This window comes from Nothobranchius furzeri, chromosome 7 (assembly GCF_043380555.1).
Source record: "Nothobranchius furzeri strain GRZ-AD chromosome 7, NfurGRZ-RIMD1, whole genome shotgun sequence".
In the NCBI taxonomy this organism is placed as follows: Eukaryota; Metazoa; Chordata; class Actinopteri; order Cyprinodontiformes; family Nothobranchiidae; genus Nothobranchius; species Nothobranchius furzeri.
The window spans coordinates 29,136,005-29,152,889 of NC_091747.1; the positions used below are offsets into that span (position 1 = coordinate 29,136,005).

General features: G+C 39.7%; 1 protein-coding gene and 1 long non-coding RNA gene across 2 annotated transcripts in view; both read left to right on the top strand.

Annotated features, from left to right (window-relative positions):
• sspo (SCO-spondin) overlaps positions 1-16,885 on the top strand; it is a 603,219-nt gene that overhangs the window by 125,100 nt on the left and 461,234 nt on the right. The window contains 2 exon segments of the mRNA XM_054751251.2: positions 9,092-9,186; positions 9,259-9,515. Of these exon segments, the coding sequence (XP_054607226.2) occupies positions 9,092-9,186; positions 9,259-9,515 (352 nt within the window).
• On the top strand, positions 1,061-2,916 carry LOC129167130 (uncharacterized). Its single transcript, XR_011521145.1, has 5 exons — positions 1,061-1,241; positions 1,379-1,443; positions 1,714-1,788; positions 2,376-2,480; positions 2,633-2,916. It is a non-coding gene; the product is annotated as an uncharacterized lncRNA (long non-coding RNA).

Consider the following 16,885-nt stretch of genomic DNA (forward strand, 5'->3'; position numbering starts at 1 on the left):
GTGTAGCTTCATGAGGGGCGCGCGCAGGCTTCTCCCTGTGTCCCGACCCCTGGTGCCCTCATGGGATCTGTCCTTGGTGCTGTCGGCCCTCTCCGGGCCTCCATTTGAACCTATGGACGGCCTGGACCTTAAGATCCTGTCTCTTAAGGTGGTGCTACTCCTGGCTTTGGTATCTGCAAAGCGAGTTAGTGACTTACAGGCTCTCTCTGTGCACCCATCCTGCACCCAGTTTGCACCAGGTGACATGAAGGTGTCCTTGAAGCCCAACCCTGCCTTTGTGCCTAAGGTGGTGGGCTCCTTTTCTCCTATTATCCTCACAGCTTTCTACCCGCCACCCTTCTCCCTTCCTGAGGAGGAGCGGTGGCACAAGCTGTGTCCGATTCGCGCGCTCAAGGAGTATGTGAATCGGACGGAGAACCTTCGCAGGGGGGACCAGCTTTTTGTGTCATGGGGTGGGCCTCGTAAGGGGAAACCCGTCACAAAGCAGCGGCTTTCCCACTGGATTGTGGAGGCTATTTCTATGGCTTACTCCTGTCAGGGCATTCAGGCACCTGTTGGGCTCAGGGCCCATTCTACTAGGGGCCTGTCTGCTTCTTGGGCCCTTTTTTCGGGGGCTGTCAATCCAGGAGATTTGTGCTGCAGCAAGTTGGGCTTCTCCACTTGCATTTGCACGCTTCTATAAGCTTGATGTTTCGGTCCCTGCAATGACTCACACGATTCTGAGTGTGGGGTCTTTGGCGGGCCAAGACGTATCCCTGTAGGTTGGTGATCGCTGGATAAGCTGTCTGGCAATACGGGAGTCTCCATATCCCATAGTGAGACATCGAAACGAATGTTAAGAAAGAGAACTTTAGGTTACTATCGTAACCCCGGTTCTCTGAGTAACATGAGTGAGATGTCTCACCAGACAACCCTTCTTGCTGGGCGAAGCGAGAAGAGGTGTTTATCTTGAATAGTGCGTGCGTGGGGACGCTTGCTACTTATAGTAGCAGGGGGACGCGTATGTCACGGTCACTGGCCAATCAGGATTGGCGTATTGAGATAAGTGCTTCTGAGGAATCCGCGGAGGGGCGTATCCCATAGTGAGACATCTCACTCATGTTACTCAGAGAACCGGGGTTACGATAGTAACCTAAAGTTTTCCAGCTACCGGAAGAAGCAGGCTCCTGAAACTGCAATTCAGGGAGAACAGCAGCTAAAATGTTGCATCGATTATCTCCAACTGAACCTGTGTCTGAGGGGTTAGTATCTTTTCTGTAAAACAAATATTCACGTTTTTGTGCTATGATATTTCATACATTAAAGTACACCTTGCATATCCACACTTGGTTCAGAACTAACATCACGCCACCAAACACTTCTGACATTATCTTTACAGGGAAGATTTTCTAATGGCTGGTGTTGAGGCGCTGATGACCTAGATTTGGATCCTTTTGAAGAAAGGTAAATTTTTTCATGAGAAGTCTTGCCATATACGCAGGAAATTACTGCTGTGCAAAAAAGATAAAAACACAATAGATAAGCAAATATAGGTCATTATATATATTTATTTATGTTGTGAAGTGTCATTTCACAGCAGATTGTTGTTATTTGCAGAAATAATTAATGACAGATGTATTAGGCTCCACATTTATCTCTTTAGAATCAGTACCATTTCAGGTAAGTTCCAGTATTTATCTTTACGTACAACAAATATTATTGTGTTGTCTGTAGTTTCAAATCCATGGATCTAGCTACGGATGCAGTCCAGATTGATGAGGACCAAGCAAACAACTTACTCAACAGTGTGTGAGTTGCAGTGTCTTCTTATCTAGGGGTGGGCAATATAAACGATATAAGGTAAAAATGATATAAAATTGGGTAATGATAGTTTTTGGCTATATCGCAATACGGCGATATTGTGATAACACATGACGTCACTAAGATGTGCACCCTGCTGACAATGGGACAACAGAATGGCGGTGACTGCAAGCATGGAGTGGGCAGAGGAGGAGGCCTATATGCCTCAAGTGGCATATATTTGCCACATGAGGATATCTAAAAGCATGTCGATTTGACATCTATAAACAGATGAAAAAATATATCGCAATATATATCGTTACTGCACATGCTTCAGATTATATCGCAATATAGATTTGAGGCCATATTGCCCAGCCCTATTCTTATCTACACTGTTTTTTTAAACTCTGAAGTCTTAAAACAATATAATAATTCTACTTTTATTTATTGTTTTCATAACAGAATAGAACTGTTATGAAAACTTTGTCAGGCTGACGAAGTTTGCAGCCGCAAACAAAACGTTGCAGGTAAATAAAACCCTTCTATGTTTTAAAAAGAACTAAAAGATGGAATTGTTGTTTTATCCTTGTTCACAGGCTGGGATCCTAAAGGGAATTTCCATCCTACTTGTGTGGCTGAAGGACATCTTCAACCAGTTTTGGTACATTTGCCAGAAAGCACAACATTGTGATATGTTTAATGTAAGTATTGTGACATCTTTTGGACAACAAGACAACAATGCACATTGACATAATTACCTTTCTTTTCATAATAGTGCCAGCTCTCGTGTTTCTGTTGGTGAGCGCTTCTGTCACATGTAAAGTTTTCAAATAAAACTTATTTTTTCTGTTAGGACATGTGGGTGGGTGTGCTTCACCATGTCACAGGGAAGCATGAATGGACCCGTGGCAAATGTGACCATGGACCACTTGATGCAACGACCAGTGATAAAGAGCTCATGGTGCCATGATCTCCACCACACGAGGCTCTTCAACGAATCATGTTCAACAGACGCTGGTTGAATGATGTCACCAATCTGACCTTTAGGTATATTAATAACATTTTCATAAGCAAAAAAGCTAAAGTGTCAACATCAAAGCTGACAATTTACATATAGAAATGACAATTGTGGGTGAAAAGGCAATCAAAAGTGTGATTCCTAATAATCTATAAAGTTGTAGCTTTTGTTTTTTTTACAGGTCAACTTCAGAACTGGAGAGTTTCCAGAACTGCATTCTCATGTAATCTATGTATGATCTAATGCTGCTGTTCTCTCTCCATAAAGGCCCCAGCTACGTGAAGCATCAAAAGACAGGAATGACTTCTTTCATGCACACAGATTTATTAGAAATTAAGAAAAAATACTATGTACAAATGCAAATAACAGAACTGTTTTTATACATAAATAAAAATAAATATATTGCACAAACTGTTTGTTTATTTTTGGGTGAAAATGCTGTCTTCAGCTAAAGTTATTTTGAGGTATTGTGCTGTTTTGGAACTACTGTAGTTGTAGATAAACAGTTAGGATTTTTGGGTTAGGGTGCCCTCAGTCAGGAAGATGGTGTCCTGGCGTCTCTTGCTGAAACTCCAGGATATCCAGCATCACCCCTGGAAGACGGGTCACCACTCTCAAGAATATAATCTCTCTCCTCCTGGCTCAGGTGTTGTAAAGCTGTCTAGGAATTAAAGAGCATATGTTTACATGACTAGATTCATATCTCCAGTGAGTGATGTTTTAGTTTTTGGCATCTATTATTTTATTTTGTTTTTTTACACAAATGGCTACAACCAACCTGCATCTCAGCTATACTGGCAGCTCTCAGCTGTGCAAGCCGGTCTCGGTCCTCTTCTCTGAAAGCTGTTCGCTGCCTACCCCTGCGCCCTGGTCCTTTTGAAGGAGCTCTGGACCTCAACCTGCTGCCCTCACCCCTTGAGCGTGTCCTTCCCCGACCCTCGGAGCGACCTTTTCCTCTCCCCTTTCCTTTAGCCCCTGGTCTCAAACTTTCCCACGACACATCAAAGTCTGTGGCAGGCTCGGGCACACTCCATCTGAACTGTCTTCCATCACTCCTTCCAATGTGAATTCCTGAAAATCAATGACAGTAATGGAAAAATGACTATTACCCTGTAGGTCTTGTTGATATTATGATTTTATTTTGATGCATTTTTTGAACTAAACATTGATATTTATGTTCTTATTTACATTGTTGTGATGCCTGTCCTGTAATGAAATTGGTATCACAAATGATGTCAGTGACTTGAAATTGGATGTTCTTACATGATGTATAAACAATAACATTAGCTTGTTAGTAAGCTTAGTGCAAAATAATAACTGTAATTTGTCTAAAAACATCAGAAATCACCTGCAGCCACAAAGCCTTATGCTGATAAAGTAGCATCATGTTACTGTCTTGCTCGCCAGTCACAAAACTGGCTTATGAATATTTCATAGGAAGGAGACATTGCTTTACATCACGAGTGTCATGGCTAAATTAAAATGCTAATGTTGTCATGGAATTATACAAATATTAGACTAAAGTAACTATGTTACTTACTTCATCGCTCGACATGGTGCCTTGTTCGAGCCTCGCTCTGGCCGTACATCACTGTAACTTTTTTTTTTTCTAGTGAAGAGTTTGTGCGCGCTCTCGTGCCGGGCTGCAGTTACTCACAGCGCCGAGCGCATCGCTAATGAGTTTCGTTTATTCATCCTGCCCCATGCTCCTTTAAACGTTTGTGACTCAGATAAAATATTCCAAGGGAATTACAACAGCATTAGGAGCGAGCCAAGTCTTTGACATCAAGTTGGAATTCTCCACCAGATAACAGATTAAACTTTCCAAAGTTTCAAGAGGTAGTCAACTGAAATGGGTTTCCAACAGTCTTGAAGGACTACTTCATGAAGCTCATTGAGAAAATGCCAAGAGTGTGCAAAGAAGTAATCAGAACAAAGGTTGGCTATTTTGAAGAAAATAGAATATAAGACATGTTTTCAGTTATTGGTTCACAGACTACTTGAAGGACAGAACTCAATGCATTAAATGTGATGGGCTGTCCTCTGAATTTTTGCGTGTCCACAAGGGAGTACCACAGGGTTCAGTCTTGGGACCCCTCTTGTTCATTATGTATATGAACTCATTAGCTGCCAGCCGTTTCCTGATCGGTAAAGCCCTTCGCTGCCAGTGTTTCTTGATCGGTAAAGCCCTTCGCTGCTAGTGTTTCTCACCGTTTTTACTGTTTTTTGAAGAGTCACAGAACGTTGAGCACTAGAATGATGTCGACACCAAAACAACCAAAACAAAGCAGAGACTCACCTCTTACATCAGGAAGAATCCATGCGTTTCTAGCATTATCCGTTCTTTCATAATCTGTTGTCGAATTGTGATCGGCAGAAGCTTTTCCGGTTCGCGCCTCACTTTTTTTACAGCAGCGGCCCAAAACAATTTTTGAACACATGGATTTTCTGCTTCCTGATCAAGTGATGTGTGACGTATGCGGATGAAGATCGGCTTTGGAGCTGAGATGTTTGTTCTCACGGAGCACGGGCTTGTTCCGATGTCCACACTGTAAAAACATGCAAATGGTGACTTTAGTCGTCATTGGCAGTGAAGGGTTGGATTTAAAATGACGACTTTGTCATTAACTCATTCACTGCCATTGATGACTATAGGACAAAATGTGTTGGATGCTAATTTGTACATTTACACTGATGACACAATAATTTACTATTTTGGAACACCCCACCACCCCACTAAAGCTGTTAAATTTTTACAGAAAGCTTTTAATGAGGTCCAACAAATACTTCTGCAGTTAAAATTTTTCCTCAGAGCTGACAAGACTAAGCTGATGTTGTTTTCTAACTCTAAAACAGACCTCTAAGGATGCCCTCAGTGAACACTCTTTAGGGAAACATCATGGAGGTGGTTCACACATACAAACACCTTGGTATCTGGCTCGATGGCTCCATCTCCTTCAAGCCCCGTATAGATACTCTTGTGAAGAAACTCAAACTCAGACTGGGTTTCTTTTTTCTAAATAAACTGTATTTTCCTTTGAGGCAACAAAACGGCAAGTTACTGCAACATTACCGTCTATAGAGCTCCAGGAGTTGACGTCACTTCTCCCGGCATGCAACAGTTCAAATCGAACGGCGCCATCTTGGCAGGCAGTAGCCCGCAGCCAGGCTCTTTGTTATTGTCAGAAAACTCAAATGGGAAAAATGGTAGATTCCTGTTGTGCCCCAGGATACCAGAACAGACGATATGAGGGAAGAGCCTTCTACAGGATTACCCAAGATCCGGAACGCAGCAAACTTTGGATCATCGCAATGAAACGCGCTAGCCTCTAGGCTAAAATGAAGCTGTGGGATCCCAAGAGTATAGGTTTTCGCTTATGCAGCGACCACTATATATCAGGTACTTAAACCAACGTTTCATCAACTGTATATGGTATTTATTTTAAATGTGTTACGTACGCTCGCCACTAGATGGCCCCCACAGCTCCCTCCCCATCCGGTTTCCTGTGCAGCTGTTCTCTAATAGTCATCACCTGGTCACTTAGTTAAAAGGCTCGCCTCTTCTCCCATTCAATGAGAAGGTCCAGGGTAGTGTAGACTCTTTGAGTTTGTACTATTGTCTTCTCCTCGTGTGCTTTTGGTAAAACTCGTTTCGCTTGCTAGTCTTCGGTTTACACACTCTTTCGGATTTTGGATTTTGAATATTTAGGATTTGACAATTTGGCTTCTAGACTTCGGAACGTATTTGACTTTGACTTTGGATCTCCCAGAGCTTTCCTGCCTATCAGGAAGGCTGTTATTATTCTCGGTTGTTTTATCCCCACCCCCTGCTGGGGTGGCGTTTTCCATTCTCCCCTTTGTATATAGTCCTGTTAGCTTTGTGTATGTATGTATGTATATATATATATATATATATATATATATATATATATATATATATATATATATATATATATATATATACACACACACACACACACACACACACACACACACACATATATATGTATAAATATTGTTGTTGTAAATACCCTTCTGTGCACCCTTTTTGTAATAAAACCTTCTGTTTTATCAACACAGCACTTTATTATTTCACCCGCACACTTCTTTTATTACTCCCTCTTCCTCATCACTCCTAGAGAGCCGGGGACGTAATAACGTGGGGGCTCGTCCGGGAATTGAACCCAGGACCTTTTATTACGATTCTTAGTGGGCTTGCTAAACTTATTTTGGCGTGGCTTTTTCTGTCTTATTGACAACAAGTAAACATCACGTAAAACGTTGCCTCGTGATTTCTGCGTGCTGCAGTTTACGTGTCTTATGATCACAGCAGTTAACCGGCTAAGCTGTATTTAATTTTTAGCAATGGTTGATCAATTGTCAGATCACACATAAAAACACTTTGGATTGCTATTATCTGTCTCACCGAGACGGATCTCAGACAGATCCTGAGACGCTCCTGCCTGACATATTTATTTTAATCACGGAAAAAATCAGACTGGTGATTTCTCTTGGCGTTCAGTTTATACATTCAAACAGCACAGCACTCTATTTTAACTTCTTGCATGTAAATCTCTGTTATTTGTTTTGTACTAGGAAATTATAAATGTCAGGGTATCTCAAATCCAGTAAGAGGTCCGCTCCGACAGCTTCTGGTGTTTTAAAAAGTATCCCAGGGGCATGGTAAGGGGCAGAGATGTTTAGTCTATTTAATTTCTAACTATATAAAATGGTTTCTTCAGTTTTAAAGTGTGAAGTAAACTCCGGAGTAAAATCCAAGCCGATCCCATTCATTTTGTTTACCTTTGTTGCCTGCCAACGACGCGTCTACTCTCTGAGAGTCACGTGACGTCCAGAGCTCTATTCTGGATTGTGGAGACCTTTTGTACATGAATGCCTCAGCACAGTGTTTTGGTAAGACTGATGTGGTTTTCTTGCCTCACTGAGGTTTATTACTAACTGTAGACCACTGACCCATCATGATGATTTGTATTCCCCAGTGGGATGGCCTTCTTTGTCCACCAGGAGGTTGGGACATTGGTACACCTTAATTTATGAGGCCATGCTTGGATTACTACCCACATACACCATTAACCTAATCTCTCTCTGTAAAGAGTTTATTGGAGACCTGGAATTTAGCCACACACGGGAGTTAAATATATAAAAAAAGATACTTTATTAAAGGAGTAAAGATTTGGGTATGAGCTGGGTTTCTGCAGCTAAGCTCTGTTGGAGGGGTCAGTAGAGGGGAAATGTTGCAGAGGCAGAGACGGGGGGAACGATGGCTTGGTTAGAGAGTTCCCAGGATGTTCCTTTGACAGAAAAACTTTCCCTCCTCTTCTGTCTGTGAATATGTCTCTTCTGTGACACAGACAAATGTTTTTGTCCACAATGAATAATACTCAATCCATAGGCAGGGTTCAGAAACAGGCAAAGGTCATTAACAGAGAGGCAGAAGCAGGTATACTTAACAGGAAGAGCAGACTAGAATCAGAAGCCGTGGTTCAGAACAGGATCCAGAGGTCAGAGAAGCAGTCAAAACCTTTAAGGGCTAGGCAGAGACAATCCAGGGACGTGAACATAGTACAGGGTTTGGTAGATCAGAACAATGAATTGCTGGAACAAAAGGCTACAGACAATCTGGAATAGAAGCAGTGATCACTGAGGGTTTAAATAGAGGAAAGAACAGGTGTGCTCCATGAGGTAATCAGGAAGAACTCAGGTGAACTAAATGATGCTGATTAGTGCAGAAAGGGCAACCAACATGACAGGCAGAATATGAGGAGTATGAATCATTACACTCACAGAGAAGTGGAAATTCTCAAAGTTTGCGTCAAACGATCAGCTGTTACTCTGTGTTCCGTTTCCTCGCACCGAACTGGGCTAAAGAGCTTTCGTTCACTCCGCTCGTTCTGCATGGAACAGCCTGCAGGAAAACCAGAAATTAACTCGGTTTATCTCCTTGACTACATTTAAAACCAGACTGAGAGCCCTTGAGACGGATTCCTGTGTCATAACTGCCTTCTGTAATCTAGTACAAGACATGTCTGTGTAACTGAAACGTTTGTAACTAACTTCTGCTGTCTCTTGGCGAGGACTCCCTTGAAAATAAGTATTTAATCTCAATGGGACCTTCCTGGTTAAATAAATAAATAAAATCCAATCCACTTGCTTTTAGTCAAATTAAAAGGCTTCTGCAGAGCCTGATGACCCATGTTATTACTGGCATTAGTGGGATCATCTCCCAGTTTTTAATCATGCTGACTACTGCACATTTTGTCTTTTCACGTCTAGGTTGATCGCTGCATTCCTCCAGACGAGTGCCCATGTCACCATAATGGTCGAGTTTATTACAGAAATGAAACCATCACTAAAGACTGCAACACATGGTGATACACAGACTTCCTTTGTGTTTCTTAATTATTTCATTGTTTCTAAGCAGATTCTGTTCCTTTCTGCAGTGTGTGTAAAGAGCGTCGCTGGCATTGCACCCAGTCTCTCTGTGCTGGATTATGTGTTGCAACCGGTGATCCTCATTATGTGACATTTGACGGTCGCACTTATTCTTTCCTGGGTGACTGCCAGTATGTGCTGGTAAGGGAGACCAGTGGGTTGTTCAGTGTTACAGCTGAGAATGTGCCTTGTGGGAGTACTGGTGTCACCTGTACCAAGTCAGTCACTGTCAACCTTGGAAACACTGTCATACACCTGCTGAGAGGTAGGAACTGATTCCTGATGATAAATGATGCATTTTGGGATTTATTTGTAGGATGTGAGCTGGCAGCTTCCTTCTGGTCATTTTAGACTTTAAAATGTGGACCCTATAAATTCATAGAAAATCTTTGGTGGTTTCTGCTGTTGAAACCTTCATGTAGTTAAAGTGCGCGCATACTTTTATAAACAGTTCTAATGAAGGTGAAAGTGAAAGGAAGAGACAAAAGTGTGTGTGTGTGTGGGGGGGGGGGGAGTCCCACAAAAATAAACAATAATGAACAAGAGTCTGCTTCTAGACCTGCAGAAAGAGAAGAAAAAACAACAAAAAAAATCAAACAAAAAAAAAGGGACACAACAACAATACAACAAGATCAAACTATCACTGCGTCAACTTGATGAAGAAATATATAATCAACATTGTTTAACTGAACAGTCACACGATAATAAATCACAGTGCACAGGCAACTGGAATTCTTTGGTTTCTTGAAGATGTTTCGCTTCTCATCCGAGGAGCTTTGTCACTTCTAACTGGAATATGGGGAGTCAAGCTTATAAGCTGTAGCTGTCTGTTGGTACTTCATGAGCAGAAACTACTCTGAGTACCCCTTCTCTCTACCCCTGATGAGTCGTTGGCCTCTATCGAGAGGGAGTTGTGCTGATTAGACACAGTAATAAACAATCAATGATGAACAGGGGGTCTGCTTCTAGACCTGCAAAAAAGGGACACACAACAATACAACTAGAGCAAGCTATCACTGCATCAACCTGATGAGAAAATATAAAATCAACATTGTTTAACTGAACAGTCACACGATAATAAATCACAGTGCATTTAGTGCCAACCACACACTGTAACGAACAAACTGTGAAATTCACAGTAATTAACCGGCAGCAATTGACAAGTAAGTTTATTGTAAAAATAATTACAGTGTTGTAGCTGTAGAACAGAACACAGTAACTAACATTTACTGTATGTACTATTACAGTATTATTTATTTACTGTAAAATATAACACAGTAAATATCATGTACTGGTTTTTATATTACAGTACCATTGTTGTAACTGTAAAAGTAAATAACAAGCCAACTGTGAAATTCACAGTAATTAACCGGCAGCAATTGACAAGTAAGTTATTGTAAAAAAAATACAGTATTGTAGCTGTAGAACTGAACACTGTAATTAACACTTACTGTATGTGTTATGGCAGTGACTTACTGTAAAATTAAAAAGAGTAAATATTGTGTATCACTGTATATATTACAGTAACGTGATTGTAACTATGAAAATTAAATAACAAACACTGTAAAATTCACAGTAATAAACCAGCAAGTTATTGTAAAAAAATACAGTATTGTAACTAAAGAACTGAACACAGTAACTAACAATTACTGTATGTTTTGTTATAGTATACATTATTTTAACTTCAAAATCTAACACAGTAAATTTTATATATTACTGTTTATATTACAGTAATATTGGGATAACTGCAAAATTAATTGTAACTACACACAGTGCTTTACTGTTTATGTAAAAGTACTGTTATTGTAACCGTACTTCAAAACACTGCATGAATTTCCCTTTTTACAGTAGGATTACTGCAATTATAAATTAACTAATTTTGCTACCATGTTTCACTGTAAAATAAATTTAATTTTTCAATTGCTGCGCTTGTGATTACACCATTGGTGTTTTAACTATAAATGAAATAACAGTAAATTCCAAGTTTAGTATTTTTGGCTAAAAAATAGTACTTTAACTGTATAGTAAAAATTGCATTACTGTCTTTTAAAGTTAAAATATTGCAGGTGTTCTTTTGATTTATGTTATGCTGTATCTTACTAAATAAATTAGGACAACAAAAGTTACATTTGCCCATTTATTTCTATAACAATGGATATAAATATCCACAGATAACATTGGCAAAAAAGTATAATCATCATTAAGTTCTTAGAACATGTTGTACACACATTACAATACAACTAGCCATAGCCATATCTATAAAAACAGGCAATAACATGTCAACATTTTTGTATACATGCTGTGAACATTTGTGTATTCAAAGAACACAAAAACTACTTAAAACAATGGATAGAAGTATCCAGATAAATAATGATACATGATCACCATTGTGTTTCTAGAACATGTTGTGAACATATTGCAATATTACGAACCTCAATAACCTTAAAACTGTCAAAACAGTGGCATTGACATGTCAACAAAAAACACTATTTTTCCATACCGCGATGTAAAAAAAAATTTGTACTCTTGGTACAGACTCCTTGCCTCTTAGGGTCCCTCACCCAGTCCATCAGTTCTGTAGGGCTGCTCCACAGCAACATCCTGAAAATAAAACAATCACAATAAAAAACTCAGCTAATTAAGACAGATGAAGAGGGAATGTGAAGTCAATGGAAGTCAAGGGGTGCAACACAAATGAATATTCCACGTATCCCAGCCATCTGTGGTCCAGACATGGACATTTTCTTGGACCAAATGATTACATTTAAGGGAAGGTCAACCCTGAAGCTGTTCAAGCCAAAAAATATATCTGACAAATATGGTTAAAAAGCATTTGTGTTTAGTGAGGACCGTATAAAAATCAAAAAATAAGTGTGTTTGTGTGTGTGTGTGTGTGTAAGTGTGTATGTGTGTGTGTGTGTGTGTGTGTGTGTGTGTGTATGTGTGTGTGTGTGCACATAGCTTTTGGATGGATTCTTACTTTCTTATTGTTCATAATGCCCTAGGTTTGTGTTCCATTGATGCATTTGTGTGTACATCTTACATCTTCTGTTGGCTGTTCCTGGTTCAGTTTGCTGATTCAGACAGCTTGTTTGTGAAAAGTTACATTCTGAGAGAGAGAGATTGGGCCTTACAGCCATTTTAAACTGCTAATATTTCATTAGTTTGTTGTTGAATGTTACTATTTTAATATACTGCACAACTACATAGTCAGGTAACAGCAAAAAAAAAAAGAAGAAGAGTTCACTGACCTGAATGGATATAGAAAATTGAACTGAATTGCAATAATCGGTTCTAAATCTTGAGAATCTTAATCAAATCGACTCTTGAAATTTGAATCGATAGCCAACTCTATTCGGCACCCATCCTTAATCCCTGTGTGAAAATAAAAATCTTTTCCCCAAGAATTTCTCCTTGCATGGTTCATTTAATTTAAGGTTCATCTTGACCTGGAATGCTGTTCAACAAATTATTGACAATAAACGATATTATTGTCGACATTATCAAGACCAAAATAACCACTAATGTAATGTAAAAAGCCGTAGCATTTGGCTTTGCAATAAGGTTCGTCATTCTCCTCACGAGGCTCACTTGTGGCTCCGCTTCCTCCCAGAGACACAAAGATCCTCAATGTCTCTGACAGGATGCTTCACTCCCTTCATTTTGTCCTGCTAAGTCACTAATGCACCCAGGTGCAAACGCCTATGTTAAAACAAGAAAATATTTAAGTAAAATAAAATACCACAATGGTGTGCGCCACAAGGAAACAAAGATGAGGCTTCTTTATAACACTATAAACGTGTTTATAACAACCGTTGTGACGTACACTTGACCAGATTCAAAATTAAACAATAAGTAGGAAGAATATAAATTTCTCTTCCATCAAACATCTATGCACTGTGCTTCCATTTAAAATATCCATGATTGGGCTTCTTTTTTGTTCGCAGTTCAATCGGTGCATGATTATGTTGCTCAGAGACACATCTGCGAATGTATCGTCTATCGTCAGTTATTGGACTGACAATTGAAGGTTGGAAAAATTATACAAATCGCCCAACCCCGTTACAAGTGTAGCATGCCATTAACTGTAGTGATGAATGAAGATGAAGTTTCTTTGCATAAAGTAGCCAGGGGTGCCAAGGAATGTTGCACGTTCCATTTCTCTGGCCAGCTTTTCCTCATTTCAGCGTTTTTCTTTGTTTTTGTAGTTCCAAATCCAAGACTATGATCTGTTACAAACGCACATAGCCTACAGCATGAGCCCTCTGGTCACATCCAAGCATTAGGTCATAGATTGTGAGAATAATTCTAATAATATAGCCAGCAGGGATGTGGATCTTACAAAAACTCATGATTAAAGTCTATTCCAATTTTTGACAAAAACATCTGGCTTTTAACTTTTATTAGCTGATGATAAAGTATCTCTTACGCACAAGTTATTAAATTGTGCGCACGAGAAAATTACTGGTACGCACAAGATTTTTGTTGCTCATGTCCCCTTATGGGCTCCATATGTTTACGCTACTTTTGACAAATAAAGACCAAACCCATCTTCATAGATGTAGTGACCAGTATCAGAACCTCACCTTAAGTTAGCTGTTTTGCCAGTCAAATGCAGAGAAGGTGTTCATGAATGAAACGACGCGTGGATTTATATCCGTTGTCTTTCTCTTCACAGTTCTGCCAGTTTTTCTGCTCGTCTGGACCTTGGCTGTGCACTTGATGGAATTTGGATTGATCCTCACAAGGAACCTAATAGAAATGAAAATATAGGTTAATATAACTTATGGACAGTTTGGTGAGCACATCATCATAACAAAAGTCCTCTCAGAACAGATCAAAAAGCTTATAGAAATCAACTTGAAAGGATAAGAAATTTAAAGCTGCTATCTTTAATCAGCAAAATAAGTAATCTAACAGATTTTTTTCATGCCTATTAACATTTTAACACAACATTCTTAGAAATATTTTGTGGAGATTAAAGAAAAACATAAATAATTAAGTGGTTCTTTTGTCTAAACTTCAGCCAAAAACATGGATTGGTCCAAAACCAATGATTAAACAATCCCACCCGACAAACAGACTTCTGCATGTACGTGGCTCCATGACTCATTATGCTTGTAGCACATTTTGCAGCAGAACATCACCGCACTTCCTCAGTGGGGCATGGCCTAGGACTGCTACTTGATGGGAGGGGTGAGAGTTCTGAGTGAGTAAGCTAGTTTATTTTGCAGATTACGAATAGCAGCTTTAGAGTCAAGGTGCAGCTAAAACATAGTAATGATTTTGGTGCCGATTGGATATTTAGACTTACAGCGTTTATTGTCCTGAATGAACATATTTGTATGAGCAAATGATTTTAGTTATTGTCCGACTGTTCTAATTTTAAATTACTATTCTTTCAGCACTATGAAGAGTTCTGAGATTTTTCTAAATATTTGTAAATAAACTTTAATTGAATTGTAGCTCAAAATTAAGTTAGAATGTTATTAGCAATACCTCTGAACGAATTCCAGTGTTGTGACTGCTTCCACCTGATATTCTATGTTGAATACATAGAAACTGGCAAACAGGACAGCCAAGGCAGTTGTAAAATCCGGTATGGGAGGTAAAAGTGGGATTACAACTCTGCCCTCTATGGATAGCATCCACTTGTTCGCAGACCACATAGTGTTTCCTGCAATAATCAAACATAAAACAACAATTGAATTACAAATAAGTAATGTCTGATACATAGTTCACATCAGACACAGGTGATGCTAAGCATCGTGGAACAAAGAGCGCTTCTATTCGGCGCCCTTGTTGACTTATGGTGTCGTTCACAGCAGCTGCGAAGCACTGGGAAGGCTCACGCCATGTGGCAATTGTTTTGGCGTGTGCTCTATTTTTTATGAAAGTGAGCTGCATCAGTTCTGACAGGAATTCAAAGACAGAAGAGGCAGGCCATGAAATTTAACAAAATAAAGCTAGTTTTCAAACAAAACACCGATTGATAAATGCGATCATATTTGTGTATCTAAACAGACTAGAGATGAAAATTAAACACACCCATTCCCGCAGTGTAGGCTGAACTATGGGGAGGGGGAGAATCTGTTTTGCTTAGATAAACAAATACGTTTAATTCAAAGATAAATATATACAGTAGCATTGTTTCATACCAAAAACACCAAGTTATTTACGAACCCAATTTTAAAGGAATTGGTCTAATTACACAAGAGCTGAGCAGGATCGGCGCAGTTTCCGAAGATATAAATAGGTAGGGTGTGTGCGTGTGCACACACACAGAACAGCAAAGGCACGTGGGGTGTTTTTAAACAGGAAAAGAGCAGTAAATGGGGACTAGTACCTGGTAAACATAGTTAAAAAAAGAAATGCAACAGCTGAGCAGAAGCGCTTGTTGATTGCGACGGAAAACTTTGTGCCTGATGTGAACAGAGGAAAAGCAGGCAGCACACGAATTTCGTGAGCGATCTGCTTCGCAAACCCTCTTTCCTGGCAAAGTGTTGCTGTGGCTGAGTGGGCAGGAGGTTGGCTGGGGATGATCATTGTCTCGTCCCCAGCCAACCAAGTCAGTGTTGGAATGTTCTCACTGGGCACTGCAGTAATGACACTTCCTCACTAGTCTTAATGTCAACTTAGGATTTATTTTTCTCTATATCTGCTTTTACTAAATGACAGTTTTACCAAGTGCGATGAGCCTTGGGGAGCTTGGGAGGACGAACTGTTCCTCTGCATCAGCAGGAGTTGTTGTAACCTGATGAATTGAGATGAACAAAATGCACAATTAAACTTTTTACAAAATAAATAAATAAAAACACAGTAAACAGTGTTTAACACAGCTTAACAGACTCCTTTTTAAGTTTTACAATTGGCAAATGTAGAAGACAGTCCCTGGTATATGCACTGAGGCTCAGAGAGAACAGGACAAAACGCAAAATGCAACAACTAGGGATGCTTTGATCACATTATTTTGCTCTCGATCTAATACTCCAGCAAAGCATTAGAATAAGAAAGAAAAAGGAAAAACACATCTAAGTTGTCTTTTAATTAGGCCCGGGCAGCAAAGCGCTGTAAAGGCCTCTTGGATTTCTAGTGTTTACAGTGTTTCCCCTAGGAATTTTTCCAGCTGTGGTGGTGGTGTTGTTGGCAGGGGGGGGGGGGGTTATGACACGTCTCACCTTTATGCTAATATTGTTTTATTTGATGCACTCCACTTTGAACTGCACCAATCCAGCGACTGCTGCATTGTAATAACTAGTATTAAAGGTGAGTACACCAATATTTGCACAATAATAATTTCTGTTTTAAACTCTCAGTGACACACTTTGCAGGGGGGATTTGGCATTTGATTTTTCTTGGCATCTGGAAAAACATCTTCTTTTGCCCCCTTTATTTGACTCTCTGCCCCCTTTATTTTGGTCCAAGATCATTACTGGGCTGGCCCTGTTAAACACGTTCTACACCCCTGCTTAGTAGACTTAATGAAGTATTTTTAAGCCAGTATAAAAAGGACTGAAACACAAATTTACATATTTGGCATTATTGACCAATATCTTTGATTTAATTTATTTGTTAAGAACATCAAGATGCATTACAGGGAACATTATAATAAGCTGGGCGGACACTGTGCGGCTT